Source organism: Miscanthus floridulus, chromosome 9 (genome assembly GCF_019320115.1).
Source record: "Miscanthus floridulus cultivar M001 chromosome 9, ASM1932011v1, whole genome shotgun sequence".
Taxonomy (NCBI): Eukaryota; Viridiplantae; Streptophyta; class Magnoliopsida; order Poales; family Poaceae; genus Miscanthus; species Miscanthus floridulus.
The window spans coordinates 104686711-104701884 of NC_089588.1; the positions used below are offsets into that span (position 1 = coordinate 104686711).

The window sequence follows — 15174 nt, forward strand, 5'->3', positions numbered from 1 at the left end:
GACTCGGATCTGAGGCGGGGTGAGGACTCGACGAACCTGCAGAGCGGAGCGGGCGAGGTCCGGACGCACAGGAACCAAGGCCCTGCCGAGCAGAGGGGGTGAGGAGAGCTGATGCGGCCTGCGACTGGGAGGACCTGGAAAGGAGCGCCCCCCATCCCGGGTCCTGGCCCTAGACCGATGACGTCTGCAAATCGAGAGAGAGGGAGACTGGAGAGGGAGAGGGAGACTGGAGAGGGAGTCGCCGAGTCGGACAGGAGAGGCCTTAGGCCTGCCCAAGTGCCCAGAGCGGTGAGTTGTGGGCCTTGGTGGGCTGCATCCAAGATTGGGGAAGCGGAGATTGTTGCTCACTTCGGTTCCGCGGTTGTTCGGTTCCACTCGAGTCAAAAACCGACACCGTAGCCGAACACCGAAGTTCCCAGAATACAAAACCGAAGCCGAAACCGAAAAACCGACGGTTCGGTTCGGGGTTCGGTTTTCGGTCTCAATGTGCCCAGGCTGAATTGTAGGACATCAACACATGTGCACAGGACTAGATAGCTGTATATACGCACATCAGAATTGTAAATATTCTCAGCTGAATTTTACTCTCTTTTCCCAGTCTGAGAATCATTCACTCTACATGATTGTGTAACCGTGCCATCTGCTATACACATCTCCATGAACATTGAACTGAAACTCCGAATCCTCTGGTCACAGATTTGCAGATATAGTCAATCAGGGTCAGTATACCAGCAGTAAAAAGCCATCTCAAGCTGAAGTTTACAGTAACAAGCAAAAACTTTGTCAATATTGTTTGACCTTTACATGGCAATACAACCTTCAAAAGAGGGGTAATTCACAAGACCAGCAGACTTTTATGCTAAAAATTCTTTTGGCTTCCGCTGATAAAAGCAGTGCACCATGCTACCTTATCAAAACTGAACCAACGCTTAACCATGAGGCTGACATGCACGTACTCAGTTTCTTCTCTATATCAAAATTGTAGTCATTTGAAAAATCACTACATATAATCACAACTACTACAAATGTAACTACTACTTATGCAGCAACAGCCTGCGCTTCAGATGCAACATTTTTGTGGAACAGACTCAAGCTTGTGCGTGCAATTGGCTCCCCAAATAATGTTGCTGTGGACGACCTGAGAATTTTCACCTCAACGAAGTCACCAACCACTGGCTTACGTGCTTCTTCACCTTCGAACGTGTGTGGTACAGGGACACTGGCAAATGATACCTTATGTCCCCTATCAGTCTTCCCTATCAGCTCCGTTTTAGGAGCACGCTTATTGGGTCCCTCGACAAGAACAAGCTGCACTGTACCAATTTGAGAATCGTAGTTCTTCTTTGTGGTCTCGTGGAAGGTGTTGATTAGTTCCATGAGTCTCCTCTGCTTGACATCTTCGGGGACATCGTCCTCATAATTCCGGTGAGCATGAGTCTTTTCTCTCATGCTATATGCAAACATGTAAGCCATATCATATCCAACAGCCCTTACAAGGCTGAGGGTCTCAGCATGGTCATCTTCTGTCTCTCCACAAAAGCCTGCAATACATCAGAAATATACATCCCAAATTAAAGCATAGAAGATGAAACTAACAAAATTGCATGCCACTATGAAGGATTCAAGAAATTTGGGATACCTAAGTACATATCTGACATAATTACATAAATATCGCCAAATGCTAGAGCTACTGTTATAACTTAATCAATCAAGTAATCTCAATCTCATTTAAACTGCCATTCATACCAGAGAACTAGCAAAGACTCCATGACCTGTGCCGAAACAGCTTTATAGCATCATGATATAAGAGCTGTCCACATCTCCAAAGTTACTTGCTAACTAGTTGTAAAATTACTGCCGTATTCCAGTTTATCAATATATACAACGAGATAAATGTTAACCTTTTTTTCATATATCAATAAGCCATTCCACTCAAATTATGAAGCGAACAAGTCTTAAGCAAGGGCAGGAGAAATAAATGGAGGATTCAGATTCAATTAAGGCAAACACAGGACATGATCTGTATGATACCTAATTCTAAATTGTAAACAAAGCATACCATTGTTATAAACATCTAAAACTTTAACGAAAATGGAAACAAATTGGTCAAACAGGAACTTAACATTCAATCAAGATATCGCCTCAATGCAGCACACCAATTTTAATCCTTTTTTTATAAGTTCTTCCATCGATACTAGATATGAAGTACATCTATGAGGTTATCTTGCTAGTTGAGTAGTGAATATAAATTGGTTCTAAATTCGAATTGGTCTGTTATAGCTCCTCACCACATGAGCCACTCTATAGTCTATATGGACATATGGTCAATTCTCACTCTTTTTGACACATCCATAGAAAAAAGAAAAATATCCATTCTGGGAGTACTTTGTTCAGAAGATCACGACTATGGAAAATCAGGAAACACAAACAAGTTAATCTAGTTAAGCCAATGCAGACTATGGAAAAAAGAAAGCTTACCGGTTATGAAATCACTGCTTAGCCCAAAATCAGGAATGACATTACGAATTTTGTGCACAAGTTCTAAGTATGCTTCTCGAGTGTAACCCCTCCGCATTCGTTCCAGCACTGCTGTACTGCCTGTCTGTGCTGGTAAGTGAATAAGATTGCAGATGTTATACCTATCCCGCATCAAATACAGTAGCTCATCTGGGAAATCCTTTGGGTGTGGTGAGGTAAACCTGAACCGCATCTCAGGGTATTCCAAAGATAATCTATCCAGGAGATCAGCAAAACGCAACCCCATATTCTTCACCTTGCACATGCTGGAAAATCCTTCACTGAGTTGCCAGTTTTGGCCAGGCTCCAATTCTTCTACTTCAGAAGTGTCATTATAACTGTTAACATTCTGACCAAGAAGCATTACTTCCTTCACGCCAGCTTTCCACAGTTCACCAACCTCGCGGACAATAGAAGACACTGGGCGAGACCTTTCCCTACCTCTAGTGAAGGGAACTATGCAGAATGAACACATATTATTGCAACCTCTCATGATTGACACAAATGCTGTAACTGAATTGTCAGAGATCCTTACTGGGGTGATATCAGCATAAGTTTCCTCGAGTGATAGAAGTGTGTTCATACCCTTGTGGCCATAATCGACTTCCTGGAGCAACCTAGGCAAATCCCTATATGCATCAGGTCCACAAACAACATCAACCATCTTATCAGAATCGAGTATTTTCTCCTTCAGTCGCTCTGCCATGCACCCCAGGACAGCAATCTTGGGAGGCCGCAAAGATTTTGATCTACCTTCAGCAACATTAGCTTTCCATTCCCTTTTCAAAAACCAAAAGTAGTTGAGACGCTGCCAGACTTTCTGCTCTGCATTGTCACGGATGGCACAGGTGTTGATAAATATTATCTCTGCACTCTCAGGGTCAGGGACAATTTCATCATAACCTTCATTTTTCATGATAGAAAGCACAATCTCCATGTCATTTATATTCATTTGGCAACCATATGTCTCGTGGTAGATGCGTCCCTTGCTTGAAGTTGTTGAACCAGCCACTAAACTAGACAAACCAAAAACATTATGATTGTCATATTCCACGCTAATAGCAATCACCATAGGCAGACATAAATCACAATTATAACCAATTGAGCATGGTACATTAGAACAATGAAGGTTTTCAACTCTTTAAAATCTGCTGCTATAAGGAACAGAATTACCAATGATCGGAGAAAGTGGTATAGCTTGGAATTTGTTCATAGTTACTGCCAACTACCAATTAGTCTAGTTTGCAACCTTCTTAAACACCAAAGGCAAATCAAAACTGCTTGAAGCAATACCGAGCTGAAAAATCATACTATATATATTATATCCTTAGCACCAGTCAACGAATAATCTATCAGAATGGCTGTTTAACGTATGTTTTTATAGTTTTACTAATGGTGCAACAAATAAGTTTCCACTGATTTAACATCTTCATACAGCCTCTTATTGTACCATGAAAATTAACCTTGGAAAAAACATAAAAGTGGTGCCAAACCACTTGAGCATATCCACAGTCCTTACTTCCTAAGTTCCTCAACAATCAAAATAAATTCAAAACCAACATTATTGAGTGTCATCATGCTACAAGCAAGTTCAATACTCCATAACAGGCCTATAACAAGATAGGCACCCAATATAGAGGAACCAGATCCACACGGCACCAGTCAATTCTTCTGAAAATCTAGTGGAAATTCCACCTAGTAATTCACACTACCCACTGCCACTAATACACATTTCAAGCAGTTTTTACATGAGAACTCGCCCCTCCATTAGTTGACATAAGAAGCAAATAGTACCAGCTTAACCACATTGAATCAAACAGTCACTCATTTCTTTCCTATATACTTCCCCTTCTCCTTCCTACGGCCTAAACCCAACTTGCATGAATTTGAGGCTCCACTTCCACTAGAATCCCAAGCACTTGCACGAGTGCGAGCACCATATACTAAAATCCGGAATCACATTGCAACGCACTACAAGCCAAAAAAAAAAAAATCGGACTACACTTCCGCAGCAACGAGCAGGGTAGTAGCCTTTAAGGTGGAGAGGACGGGGAATAGAAATAGAGCAGAGCCTTACTCCGTCTGGCCCTCGGAGACGGCCGTGGCCGCAGAGGCGGCAAGAGTGCGGGCGAGGCGGCGAGGAGGCGGCGGGGGCGTTGGGAGCCGGCGTGCAGCGGCCGGGACGGCGGAACGATGTGGTTGGGGAGCGGAGGAGCAGGGGCGGAGCGATGCGAGGAGGATGCGGTGGCGGTGGCGGAGGCCTCGGCTCCCGAGGCGGAGCGCCGCGGCGGCAGTGAGGGGGGCGAGCGGCGCCGCCATCGCGTTCGGGTGTGGTGGTGTGGCGTGAGGAGACGAGAGGAGGAGGGGTGACGAGAGCGGCGGCGAGGATAACTGCTTGGAGTCACGGCGTCCGTCTGATCGACGAGGAGCGGCCAGGAAAAATCGCTGTTCCAAGATTCTCGATTCATGAGGATACACACATTCAAGTTGATCTCTCTGTTATAAAAAAAAACCGATTTTCTTGATTCTTGTGCATCATCGCATCTGTCTGCTCTCTCCAGTTTTAAATGAAACTTATATATAATAAAATTGCAATTACAGTTATGCCGTTTTCCAGGGATGCATCTCAATGTTTAAAAAACTTGCATTTTCTCTTGCGCATCAATCGAAATTACAATCGATCATATCATATTGTACGTATATTTCACATATTCGAGCTCTTGTAGGTGTTTTTTTTTTGAGTGGATATAGTTAGGGTGAAGAATATTAAATGACTCTAGCAACACAGGAATCATTACCTCTGCTGATGAAAAAAGTTCTCCTACAAGATCTATGATAGACAAATTCCGAAAGGCTATTTTACGGCGGATATCATCAAGCTATGGCCACTAATACCGACAAAAAGAAAATATGCTTTTGCACCAACTACAATCTGTACTACTAACCGGCGCGGCTAAAAAATTGACGTATCAATGTTGCTCAGTTTCACGCTAGCAAAACAAAATGCACATTCTGAAAATTTTCTTTGCCATTACAGATCTTGCTCAGGTATTTGGGCTTCATGAATCATGATGGAGGCGCACTCTGGTTTCTTTCCAGTCCGGATGGCTGCTGCATCTTCAGGAGGTGATGAAGACCGGCGATAACATGCTGCCGGCTGGTTGGTACTCCAGTCTTCGCTAGAGCTCTGCCGTGCTTGTCCAGGAGCACAAAGCAAGGGACGTATCTGACATCATAATGCAGAAGCTGCAAGTGGTTAAAAACAAATTGACTGTTAGAATTTTGAAATCATTTCAGTTTTTACATAGATGCTTCGAGCAGTAGCATGATCCTCCTATGCAGAGTTGCAGATGTACATACAAGAAATAATAAGGTCATAATCCAAACTAGGCTGGTAAACAAGGACTGATATTTATGGCAGCAGAAGCACAACTCAGTGCTTATTCATTGATCTATATGGCTTAGCTTCAATCAAGAACTATTGAAATGCTGAGACCTCTAGTTATTTCAGCATCCTAACTAGACAGAATAAACTCTAACTGCCTCATCCACATGGGAAAATTGATAATTTCAAACTTGCCATTTGCCAATATCTCTAAAAGGAAGAGATAGCAGACTATAGCTTACTTGTACAGTTAATACCCAAAATTGACACAAGTCCATGTTTTAAATAACTAGCAGCCCCACCAGAAATATCACACATCCCTACACATGCAAAATTATCAGAGCAGGTTTTCCATCAACCCGCATGTAAACCTATGTTGAACTCTCTACTCACACTCTTCTTCTGAAAAGTAACCTAACCTACAGGCCTATTTAAAAAGATAATACTCTGGCCTTGTTTTTAAGGCAGACGTCACTAACTTTAACTGAATTTGTAGAAAAATGTATCAGCACCTGCAAGTTCAAATAAGTGTACTATCAAAATATATTTCATGGAGAATTTAATGGAACTAATTTGATGTTGTAGTTGTCAGTACATTTTCCTAGAAGCTTGGTCAAAATAAAATAAGTTTGACTTAGGACAAAGCCTAAGTAAATTATAATTTGGAACAGAGGGGGTACTTAACACTTACTAACTACTAAATAGCAAATGCACATATTGCAACATTTCCCCCTTGGACACCAAATGACTATACCATAATTAATTAGTTACTTTAACAGTTAAGTAAACCGTATACATATGCCACAGCAATTGACATATTGCTTCATTGGTGAAAAACTGGTGAAGAAAGTAGATATCACACTGAGATGCCTGGTTGCAATTCAACACTCTTGACGGCTAGCTGGCCAGCCATGATAAAGTTGAACAAATTACTGCTTCCACCACCAAGGATTATAATGTTCAACCATCTGACAAATCTTCAACCAGTCATACTAATGTCTGAATGTGACCACTTCTGATCTGACAAATCTTCAGAAACAATATTTACTTGTGGAACAAAACAACAAGAGTAATAGCAATATCTACATTCTACAGTGCCAAGGTCCTACTCGTCCTTTCACTGTCCTACAAAGTACTTGAATACTAACCAAGCAGAAAAAGATCATTACTACTCATCATCGTATCATTATGGATGTGTATTGCCATGGAATTGTCCCTCACGCTGTGCAAGTCACATAACTTGAATGCAATATTTCGCCCAAACAGTATGATGACCTACCTGAAGTCTTGAAACTGACAGAGTAGGAGCTAAATAGGACAAATAAAACCCAAGAACCTTAAAAGAAAGAAAGAAAGAAACTCATTTACCATGGAACCTACTGATTTTCTAATCCTCAACTTCTCATCACCAAAGCACAACATAACATCTATTCATCACAAATTGATCAGAACAAGACCAATATGGCTAAATTACCGTTGCAAAGGCAAAATTAATCAGAACAATACATATCTGGCTAAATTACTGTTGCAATTTTTTTTTTCCTAAATCGACATCACAAATCTGAGCATTTTTCTGAATAGAGCATTTGAAAAGAAGATTGCAAGGGACGACTCACCTCGGGGAGCCACCGGTCGTCCTCGGCGTCAGCAAGCACGAAACTGGCGGAACCGCTAGCACCATCCTCGAGCTCGCGCACGAGGTCCCGCAGAGAGGCGCACAGGCGGCAGCGCGGCGAGTAGAACTCCAGCATGGTGGCGGGACTCCCGCTCGCGAGCGCCGCCGCCAGGGCCCGCTGCTCCGCGTCCCCGCGGTCCGCCTCCACCACCGCGGCACCCGTGCGCCTCTGACGCCCCCATAATCCTCCGCCGGCAGAAGAGGCGGGAGAGGGGAGGTCGCCCGCGATGAGGAGGCCCTGCGAGAGGGTGCGGATGGACTTGAAGAGCCAGGGGAGCTCGAGGTCGCCGCAGGGGCTGGGGCTGGGGCTCGGCGATGGGCTAGGATTAGGGTTAGGGCTCCATGGCCATTTGAAGCATACGAGGGGAGGAGGCTTCCCGGCGGCGCCCATCTCCGGTGGGTCGTCGCCGGCGAGGGGGCGGCAGCGGAGGGGAGATGTGAGGCGCACGTGGGAACGAGAGTTCGTTGCAGAAGTCACTGGCAGGGGGGCCGATAAGTGGGAAGTGTTGGGCCATCTGTCAGTAAGGTCAATAAAGCCCACATGCCATTGATCGATCGAGGTTATGGGGCCTGTTACAGGCCTCAATGTCTCATGGGCTGGGGTACGTACTTGTTCAGCAATGTTGATTGGACTGGGCTTCCAGGGTTTTCTAGCCCGCGTCTTCTGATAGTTCGATGGGCCCTTTGAACCTTCGTTTTCCTTTCCCGTCTACTCTCTTGGATAGCACATTGAGCATGTATACATGTGTGTCTTTACGCTTTTTTTAGATAATGACGATGTGTGCATGCCTACGCTTAATTCTAGTAGTTTATATTATTTCTTACTAGCAAAAGTGTCCAAACGTTACAACGGGTTACTATTTTCACTCTTAAATTGTTAACACCTTCCTCATAATTCTGTCATCTTTGAATCCGTCTACGACAATATATATCGACACCTTTGATGACAATATATATTGACACCTTCAAAGCACCTACAAACACATTGGTCAGTCGTCCACCTTTACCAGAGAAGTCATGCACGGGTGGGTCTGAAATTGCATGCGCTAGCGGCTTCATTGATGACTGCTTGATGTTTGTCTTCCTTAGTCGTACAACAAATTTGCCTCTCCTTATGCACGGTCGCGCTGAGTGGGACTGAGGACTGAACTCGTTCATCCACAAAAGCTAATGTCATCCACAAAGCTAGTGTGTTACAATGTTGGTACATGATATATTTTTTATTAGATGGTTTTGCTGCTACAATCAATACATAGCCCGCGGGCTCTAAAATTAGGAATATTTTGCCTGTGCCTTGCAATCAAAGAAAAAGAATTAAAACAATGTACGAAAGTTAATAACATAATGCACACAATTATTTTTGAATCAATAACAATTTAACTGTCCTAAAACATCGTAGCATAAGATTGTAGATAAGTCTGCTCTTCCAACTTTTGCCATGTGCACCTTTTTGCTACCAAAGACTGTGATTAAGCAGATTGATCAGTTCAGGAAGCATTGTCTGTGGAGAGGCTCATATGTTAATCATAGGAAACCCTCCAAAGCTGCTTGGCCAATGATTTGTCTACCCAAAGAGGAAGGGGGGCTGGGAGTTATTGACTTAAGAACTCAGAATGAATGCCTCCTTCTCAAGAATTTTTATAAAATTTTCAATTAGATGAATATTCCCTGGGTTCAACTTGTATGGAGTAAACAGTTTGCCTTATGTAGAGGGTCATCCAAAGGGCTCATTTTGGTGGTGTGATGTCTTAAAACTTCTAAATAAATTCAAAGATATTGCTGTTGTCTCAATCAGGAATGGGGCCACTTGTCTTTTATGGCATGATCTTTGGGAAGGTAACATATGGATGGAACATTTTCCTGAGCTATACTCTTTCTGTCGTGATAAATTTATATCTCTAAAGGTTAGGGTTTTCAATTTCGGTATTGCAAAAATTTCGGCCACCACCGAAACTACCGAATTTCGCGAAATTCGGCCGAAATTTCGGCGAATTTTTTTTAGAGACTAGCACATGAAGTATGCTTTTTCTAAAAAAAAACATTTAAATCTAAACAAATATTAGTATGATTTATGACTACACATCTATTGAATACAAAAATATGCAATATAAACAATAAAAATTTGAGTCTAAAGTTATATAACACATGTATTAGTGTATTACAAAATTTCGGATTTTTCTTTCGGCCACCACCAAAATTACCGAATTTCGCAAAATTTCGCCGAAATTTTGAACCCTGCTAAAGGTGGCTGTCAGTGAGCCTTTGCCCCAGCATTTGTTTCATTTGCCTTTGACTTCTAAAGCTTACAATCAGTACCAGCAGCTTGTCATTAACTTTCAGAATATCCAGTTGCAACCTGTTCCTGACATCTGGTCATATGCTTGGGGTCCTCAGCTTTCTCCTCTAGCAGAGCTTATCGACAATTCATTGGTCACCGTCATATTCATCGATGCTACTCTTGGCTTTGGCGTTCTGCCTGTCAGAACAAGGGACGAGTTTTCTTTTGGCTGCTACTTAAAGATCGGCTCAGTACCCGACAACTCTTGAGAAGGAAGAATATGTTTTTGGATAGCTACAATTACTTTCTCCATCCTAAAATATCTGTCGCTTTCACTTCCCGAGAAACAACTTTGATAAAATATATATTACAAAATATTAATATTTATGGTACATAATTAGTATCATTGGAAATATCTTTGAATCTAGTTTTTTAATAAATTTATTTGGAGATATAAATGTTATACGTATTTTCTACAAATCGAATTAAACTTGTGGCACGAAAACCGGAAACGACAGATAATATGGGACAGAGGGAGTATGTCTTTTGCGTTTCTCCTGTTGAGGAGGATCTCATACACCTCTTTTTTCATTCCGTTCGCGGTTACTTGCTGGTTTAGTCTACAGCTTCTGGTGCCCACCTCTTTAGAGCCTGAAATCATTCTGGAGGCCTTGAGAGCTCAGCTTCGTTCGCCTTTCTTCGTGGAAATTATAATCAGGGCAATTTGGATGGTTCGGAACAATGCTATCACTACCCTAGACCTAGACATCACTGTCGGTTAAAAACCCACTTCACTGCCGGATTTTGAACTGATAGTAGCATACCGACAGTGATGGGGGGTTGGCATCACTGTCGGTCCTTAAAAACCGACACTGATCTACAGGAAACAGTGTCGGTTCCTGGCTCCACCCGGCAGTGTCCAGTTGAACAACACTGCCGGTTTGTAGTGCCAACCGATAGTGACGGTTGCTTCAAGAGTGTCGGTTCTTGGCTCAAGTCAGCAGTGTTGAGCAAGCCTACACTGTCGGTTCATGGATCAAACCGGCAGTGTTGTAATAAATATCAGTGTCGGTTCATGGATCAAACCAGCAGTGTTCTCGTAACTATCAGTGTCGGTTCATGGTTCAAGCCGGCAGTGTTGAGCAAGCCAACACTGTCGGTTTCCTTCTAACCGGCAGTGATGGTTACGACAACACTACCGGTTTGTTGCTAACCGGCGGTGATGGCCCGTTCGTATTTTATTGTTTTATAATTTATTTTAATTTATATTTTTTCGTGGAATCGGGTTTCGCTTTATATACGCTACGTAGACGACAGGTCCATCAATATTAAACATTACAAATGTTACGATTACAATTCAAATATTCTTATCCACATCTCGATCCCTCAAAATAAAAAAAATGTTCTTGGACTTCACACATGCTTCTCGACTTCCTATAATAATCTAGCGAGCCGCTCTGGGCCATACTGGACTTTGTACTTCATGGATTGTGCAATCGAAAATACTCCATCTTTTTTCAATACCTCGGCTAAGATGAATTTTGCCAGCTCCGATTGTAGTGCGACGATCTCCATGTCTAGCAGCCTTTCATGCTTATATTTGTTGTGTTGTCGTTCAAAAAAGATGATATCCAAAGAGGAACAGTAAATCATTTTGTTGAATTATTAATAGACATAAATAAAATAGAGATTATACACACTAACTTATCGGCTTCTTCCGATTTCCTACCGATGTAGCGAAGCATTGCCCACATTACATAAAACCCACATTCATTGTTTCCCGCCGGCTGTGATAGGTACTTCCCCTCTATTTCTACAACCTTGAATGGGACCGGCATCCCACCGATATGTCTTCTTCGGACACTGAGCAACATTAAAAGGAGAAACATTAGAAAACGGTATGTGTGATTGGAAAATAATAGTTATTAGGATCGCTTACTAATTCAGCACCGCCACCAGTGCATCTAGATGATGAAATGGTTTTTTCTTCGAGTCCCACACCCCGAGCAGATTTTTGGCAAGATTAACACAAATGAAGACGAAATGGTTGCTGCAATCATAGAATCCTAATTATCGAATAATCTTAATAAAAAAAGAAGCATAAAATTAAAAGCCGAGAACACATACTCGTAGTTGTAGGCTAGAAGTACGTGGGTTTTCTTTTTCATCGTGAATTCGTCAAAAACAGCAATCAATCTCTGTTTCAGGTCTTCCACGTCACATCCATAGAGGCCTAAACATGTCCTCTCATTGACTTGCATGGGGTTGAAGAAGCCTATGTAATCCCATTTGATTTTTAGAATGCAAAATTTTGCTATACACCTACATAAAAGCATGGGAAGTGCTCAAAAGTTAACAATTTATGTCTCGAGAGAGTAGTTAATTGTAATATCATGTGTGTAGGGTACTTACATAGTCCACAACGTCAACATTTGAACATCGAGAGAGCGTTTCTGGTATAGCTAAAACAAGCACTCCCACTCGACATCGAACTTCTCTTCTTCAGGATATTGGAAAACATGTGGCGAATGGATAATAACCTCAAAACCAAAGTCGTCCGTCTTTGTTGCTTGAGCCATGTAATATTCATGTAACTGGCGCATATATGTTGTTAGATTTTTATACTCATGATCGGGAACCAAAAGATTGCCCCTTTCATACTTTATTGCCGGTGTTCCCGTCCCTTGTACATCATAATAGATGTTCACGGCCTCTTCCATGGTTAAATCAGGGTTGTCTTTGACTAACTTCATAATGTTCCTTAAATCTTTATTGTGTATTTCTTTGTCTCTTGTTGTAGCGTATTTATTCTGTGTTTGCCTTTTGAATTCGGATTTCAACAAAAATGGAGGCAGTGAGGCACATAGATTGAAGAAACTAACACAATCTTCCTTCGAGATGTGTGCTGTAAATTTGTCTTTCATCAAGGTGGTAACGCTGCCACTGAACGACCTTTTTCTTTTATGTTGGTCCACTTTGGGAGCATTAGCGACCGAATCCAAGGACCTTTTCTGCGACTGCGAGGATGTCCTTGATCTTGTTTTGGGCTGAGGTGGAGGAGGAGGATGACGATGAGAATTCTGTTTTCTCGGTGCTGATGAAGATGGAGGAGGAGGAGGAGGAGTCTCTTTTCTCGGGGCTGATGAAGATGGAGTCGAACGAGGAGGAATAGAAGGAGACCTCTGTCTTCTCGGGGGTGATGGCTCCGGATGAGGAGGGGAGTGATCTATATTGGGAGATGGTGAGTGATCATCGTGGGTGGGCGAAGACTCATAGTCGTCCTCATCATCAGAGGACAATTGATGGTCAAGCTTAATGAAGCGCTTGCGCCAGGCGACTTGAGAGCCCTTGTTTTGACCAAGTTTTGGCCTGTCTTCCGCTACGGGGTACTCAATGGGTATCTTGTTATACTTCTTATCAAGTATTCTGTCAATGATGACGCGAGCGTACCCCAGTGGAATTGGGCGGTCATTAATTGTCCCGTTTCCCACAGGCCAGGCCTGGCCGACCACCACCTTGTCCTTTGTCCATTCCTGACGGATGTACAACCTGACATTGACGGGTTCAGTGATGTCGTCCACTAAATGAGGCACATTTGCCTCTTCTTCGTCGAGCAGGGTTGATCCATAGCTGCTGTGACCCCTAAACTGTGGGCTAAAGGCACTAGGAATAGGGTTTTGTGGTACTACTGACCCCTTGGACAACAAAATTTGCTCGACTCGCGCTTGAATGGTCGCCTCAATCCGTGCTTCCATTCTGTCTTCCATCTCTTTTAGTCTCCTCAAATACTCTGCCTCATGTTCCGCTCTACCCCTCGAGCGGCTCCGGTAAGTGTTAGATTCTTGGGGGAATGCTAGTTTCTAAGGAACAACACCGATTCCTCTAGTGCGACCAGGGTGCTCCTTGGTTCTGAGTGCTTGGGTGAGCATGTCTTTCTCCCTATTAGAAGTGCGAGTCCCTTGCCTCACCTCCTCAGTTACCTGGGAGATCCTCTGGATGAGTTCGCTCATGGGTTGATTTGAGGAGCTAAAGCTCTCGTGCTCGGTGTGTCATACATTTCTCCCCATACAGTATAATACCGATCTAGGCTCCCAATCGGTGGTCTCAACTTGAACGCCTTCCTCAGCAAGGCGATCCATCTTTTGAAGTTCTGCTTCAAATTCTGGCATCTTTTTGGCGTAGCCACAAGAGCCGAGATGATGAGGATTCGTCGCTTTCTACGAATTCTCCTTATTCTTCCTGCTTAGTTCTAAGTACTCCTCGGATAACCTGTATTCCTTGAAATCCTGTCAGAAGTTCTTCCGCTTGCTAAACTGTCCACCATCGAAATCTGGCTCTTTATTTTGGGGGACAAAATTCTTGTACAATGTCCCCTTGAAATTCTTGAAGCATGTCCCCATGATTTCTTTTGCTTTTTTTCTTGACTAACTCCCTATCATACTCGACTGGGAAAGTGAAATACTCTGGGATCTTGACATCCCATATGTAATCCTTGCTTTTGGGAACCCTCCACCGGTCATCATCTTTCCCAATCCACTTCCTGTATTTAATCGGGATGAAGTCCCTAACAAGTAACCTGAGGATAGTCTTGTATTTGGTCAAAGCTATAGGCGGTGAGAGTGGATCCCCGAATTCATCAAACTCAGTAATGTGCCAGTGTGCATTCCTACCAACAGGAATCTTTGACATGCCTCGCTTGGATCTGGCCTTCTTGCTATCCGAACCCTCTGGCTCCTCGGCCAGCGGAGGCTCCTGCTAGAGACACCAAGTAAGCTATGACCCTCTCAATTGATTAGCGTGTGTGGCTACATAGTGATATGATACCAAAGTTACCTGGCCATCTTGGTCATTTTGACCCAGATCGAGCAGGCCGGACGGGGTCCATGGCTGCTCGTTCTCACCGACCTGATTGACACCATCACCATTTGTCGGATCATGCGGCTCTACCGTCCCAGCGATATCAGCCGCTTCTTGTTGCCTATCAGTTCTTTGGCGACGGGGTAACAGGCGACGATGAGTCATGGCTGTGACACGATCGTGGTTAGTTTTGGCCGCGGACAACTACTAATAGCATATGTTCATATATATATATAATATGTTTAATGCAAAGTCTAATAATAAGTCCACATATAACAAAGTCAAATAATAGCATATGTTCACCTAGAACAAATTCATTGTTTGATTGACCACATACAACAAAGTCCACCTACTGTTCTATGAAACTAAGCCTACATCAACTTTCAAATAAGAAAAGCGATGACCATAGCCATAAATAAAAGCATGACATCTTTCCAAGACCAAGGAGCAATTCTCCTAATC

At 43.0% G+C, this 15174-nt stretch overlaps 2 protein-coding genes across 2 annotated transcripts; both read right to left on the reverse strand.

The window, feature by feature from the left end:
* Positions 1-739: 739 nt before the first annotated feature.
* Positions 740-4980, reverse strand: LOC136484049 (CDK5RAP1-like protein). Its single transcript, XM_066481215.1, has 3 exons — positions 4595-4980; positions 2479-3533; positions 740-1541 (listed from the first exon to the last, which is right to left on the reverse strand). Exons 1-3 carry the CDS (start codon positions 4834-4836, stop codon positions 1039-1041), a joined length of 1800 nt encoding a protein of 599 aa, XP_066337312.1. The 5' UTR covers positions 4837-4980; the 3' UTR covers positions 740-1038.
* A 310-nt stretch (positions 4981-5290) lies between these two features.
* LOC136484051 (thioredoxin-like protein HCF164, chloroplastic) lies at positions 5291-8047 on the reverse strand. Its single transcript, XM_066481216.1, has 2 exons — positions 7519-8047; positions 5291-5763 (listed from the first exon to the last, which is right to left on the reverse strand). Exons 1-2 carry the CDS (start codon positions 7966-7968, stop codon positions 5584-5586), a joined length of 630 nt encoding a protein of 209 aa, XP_066337313.1. The 5' UTR covers positions 7969-8047; the 3' UTR covers positions 5291-5583.
* Between the last annotated feature and the right edge of the window lie 7127 nt (positions 8048-15174).

Coding starts and splice junctions, on each gene's coding strand:
- LOC136484051 (XM_066481216.1), bottom strand. CDS start 7,968: ATGGGCGCCGCCGGGAAGCCTCCTCCCCTCGTATGCTTCAAATGGCCA. Junction 5,764..7,518: donor ACGACCGGTGGCTCCCCGAG/GTGAGTCGTCCC, acceptor AACCACTTGCAG/CTTCTGCATTATGATGTCAG.
- LOC136484049 (XM_066481215.1), bottom strand. CDS start 4,836: ATGGCGGCGCCGCTCGCCCCCCTCACTGCCGCCGCGGCGCTCCGCCTC. Junction 3,534..4,594: donor GTCTCCGAGGGCCAGACGGA/GTAAGGCTCTGC, acceptor TGGTTTGTCTAG/TTTAGTGGCTGGTTCAACAA. Junction 1,542..2,478: donor AAGCAGTGATTTCATAACCG/GTAAGCTTTCTT, acceptor GATGTATTGCAG/GCTTTTGTGGAGAGACAGAA.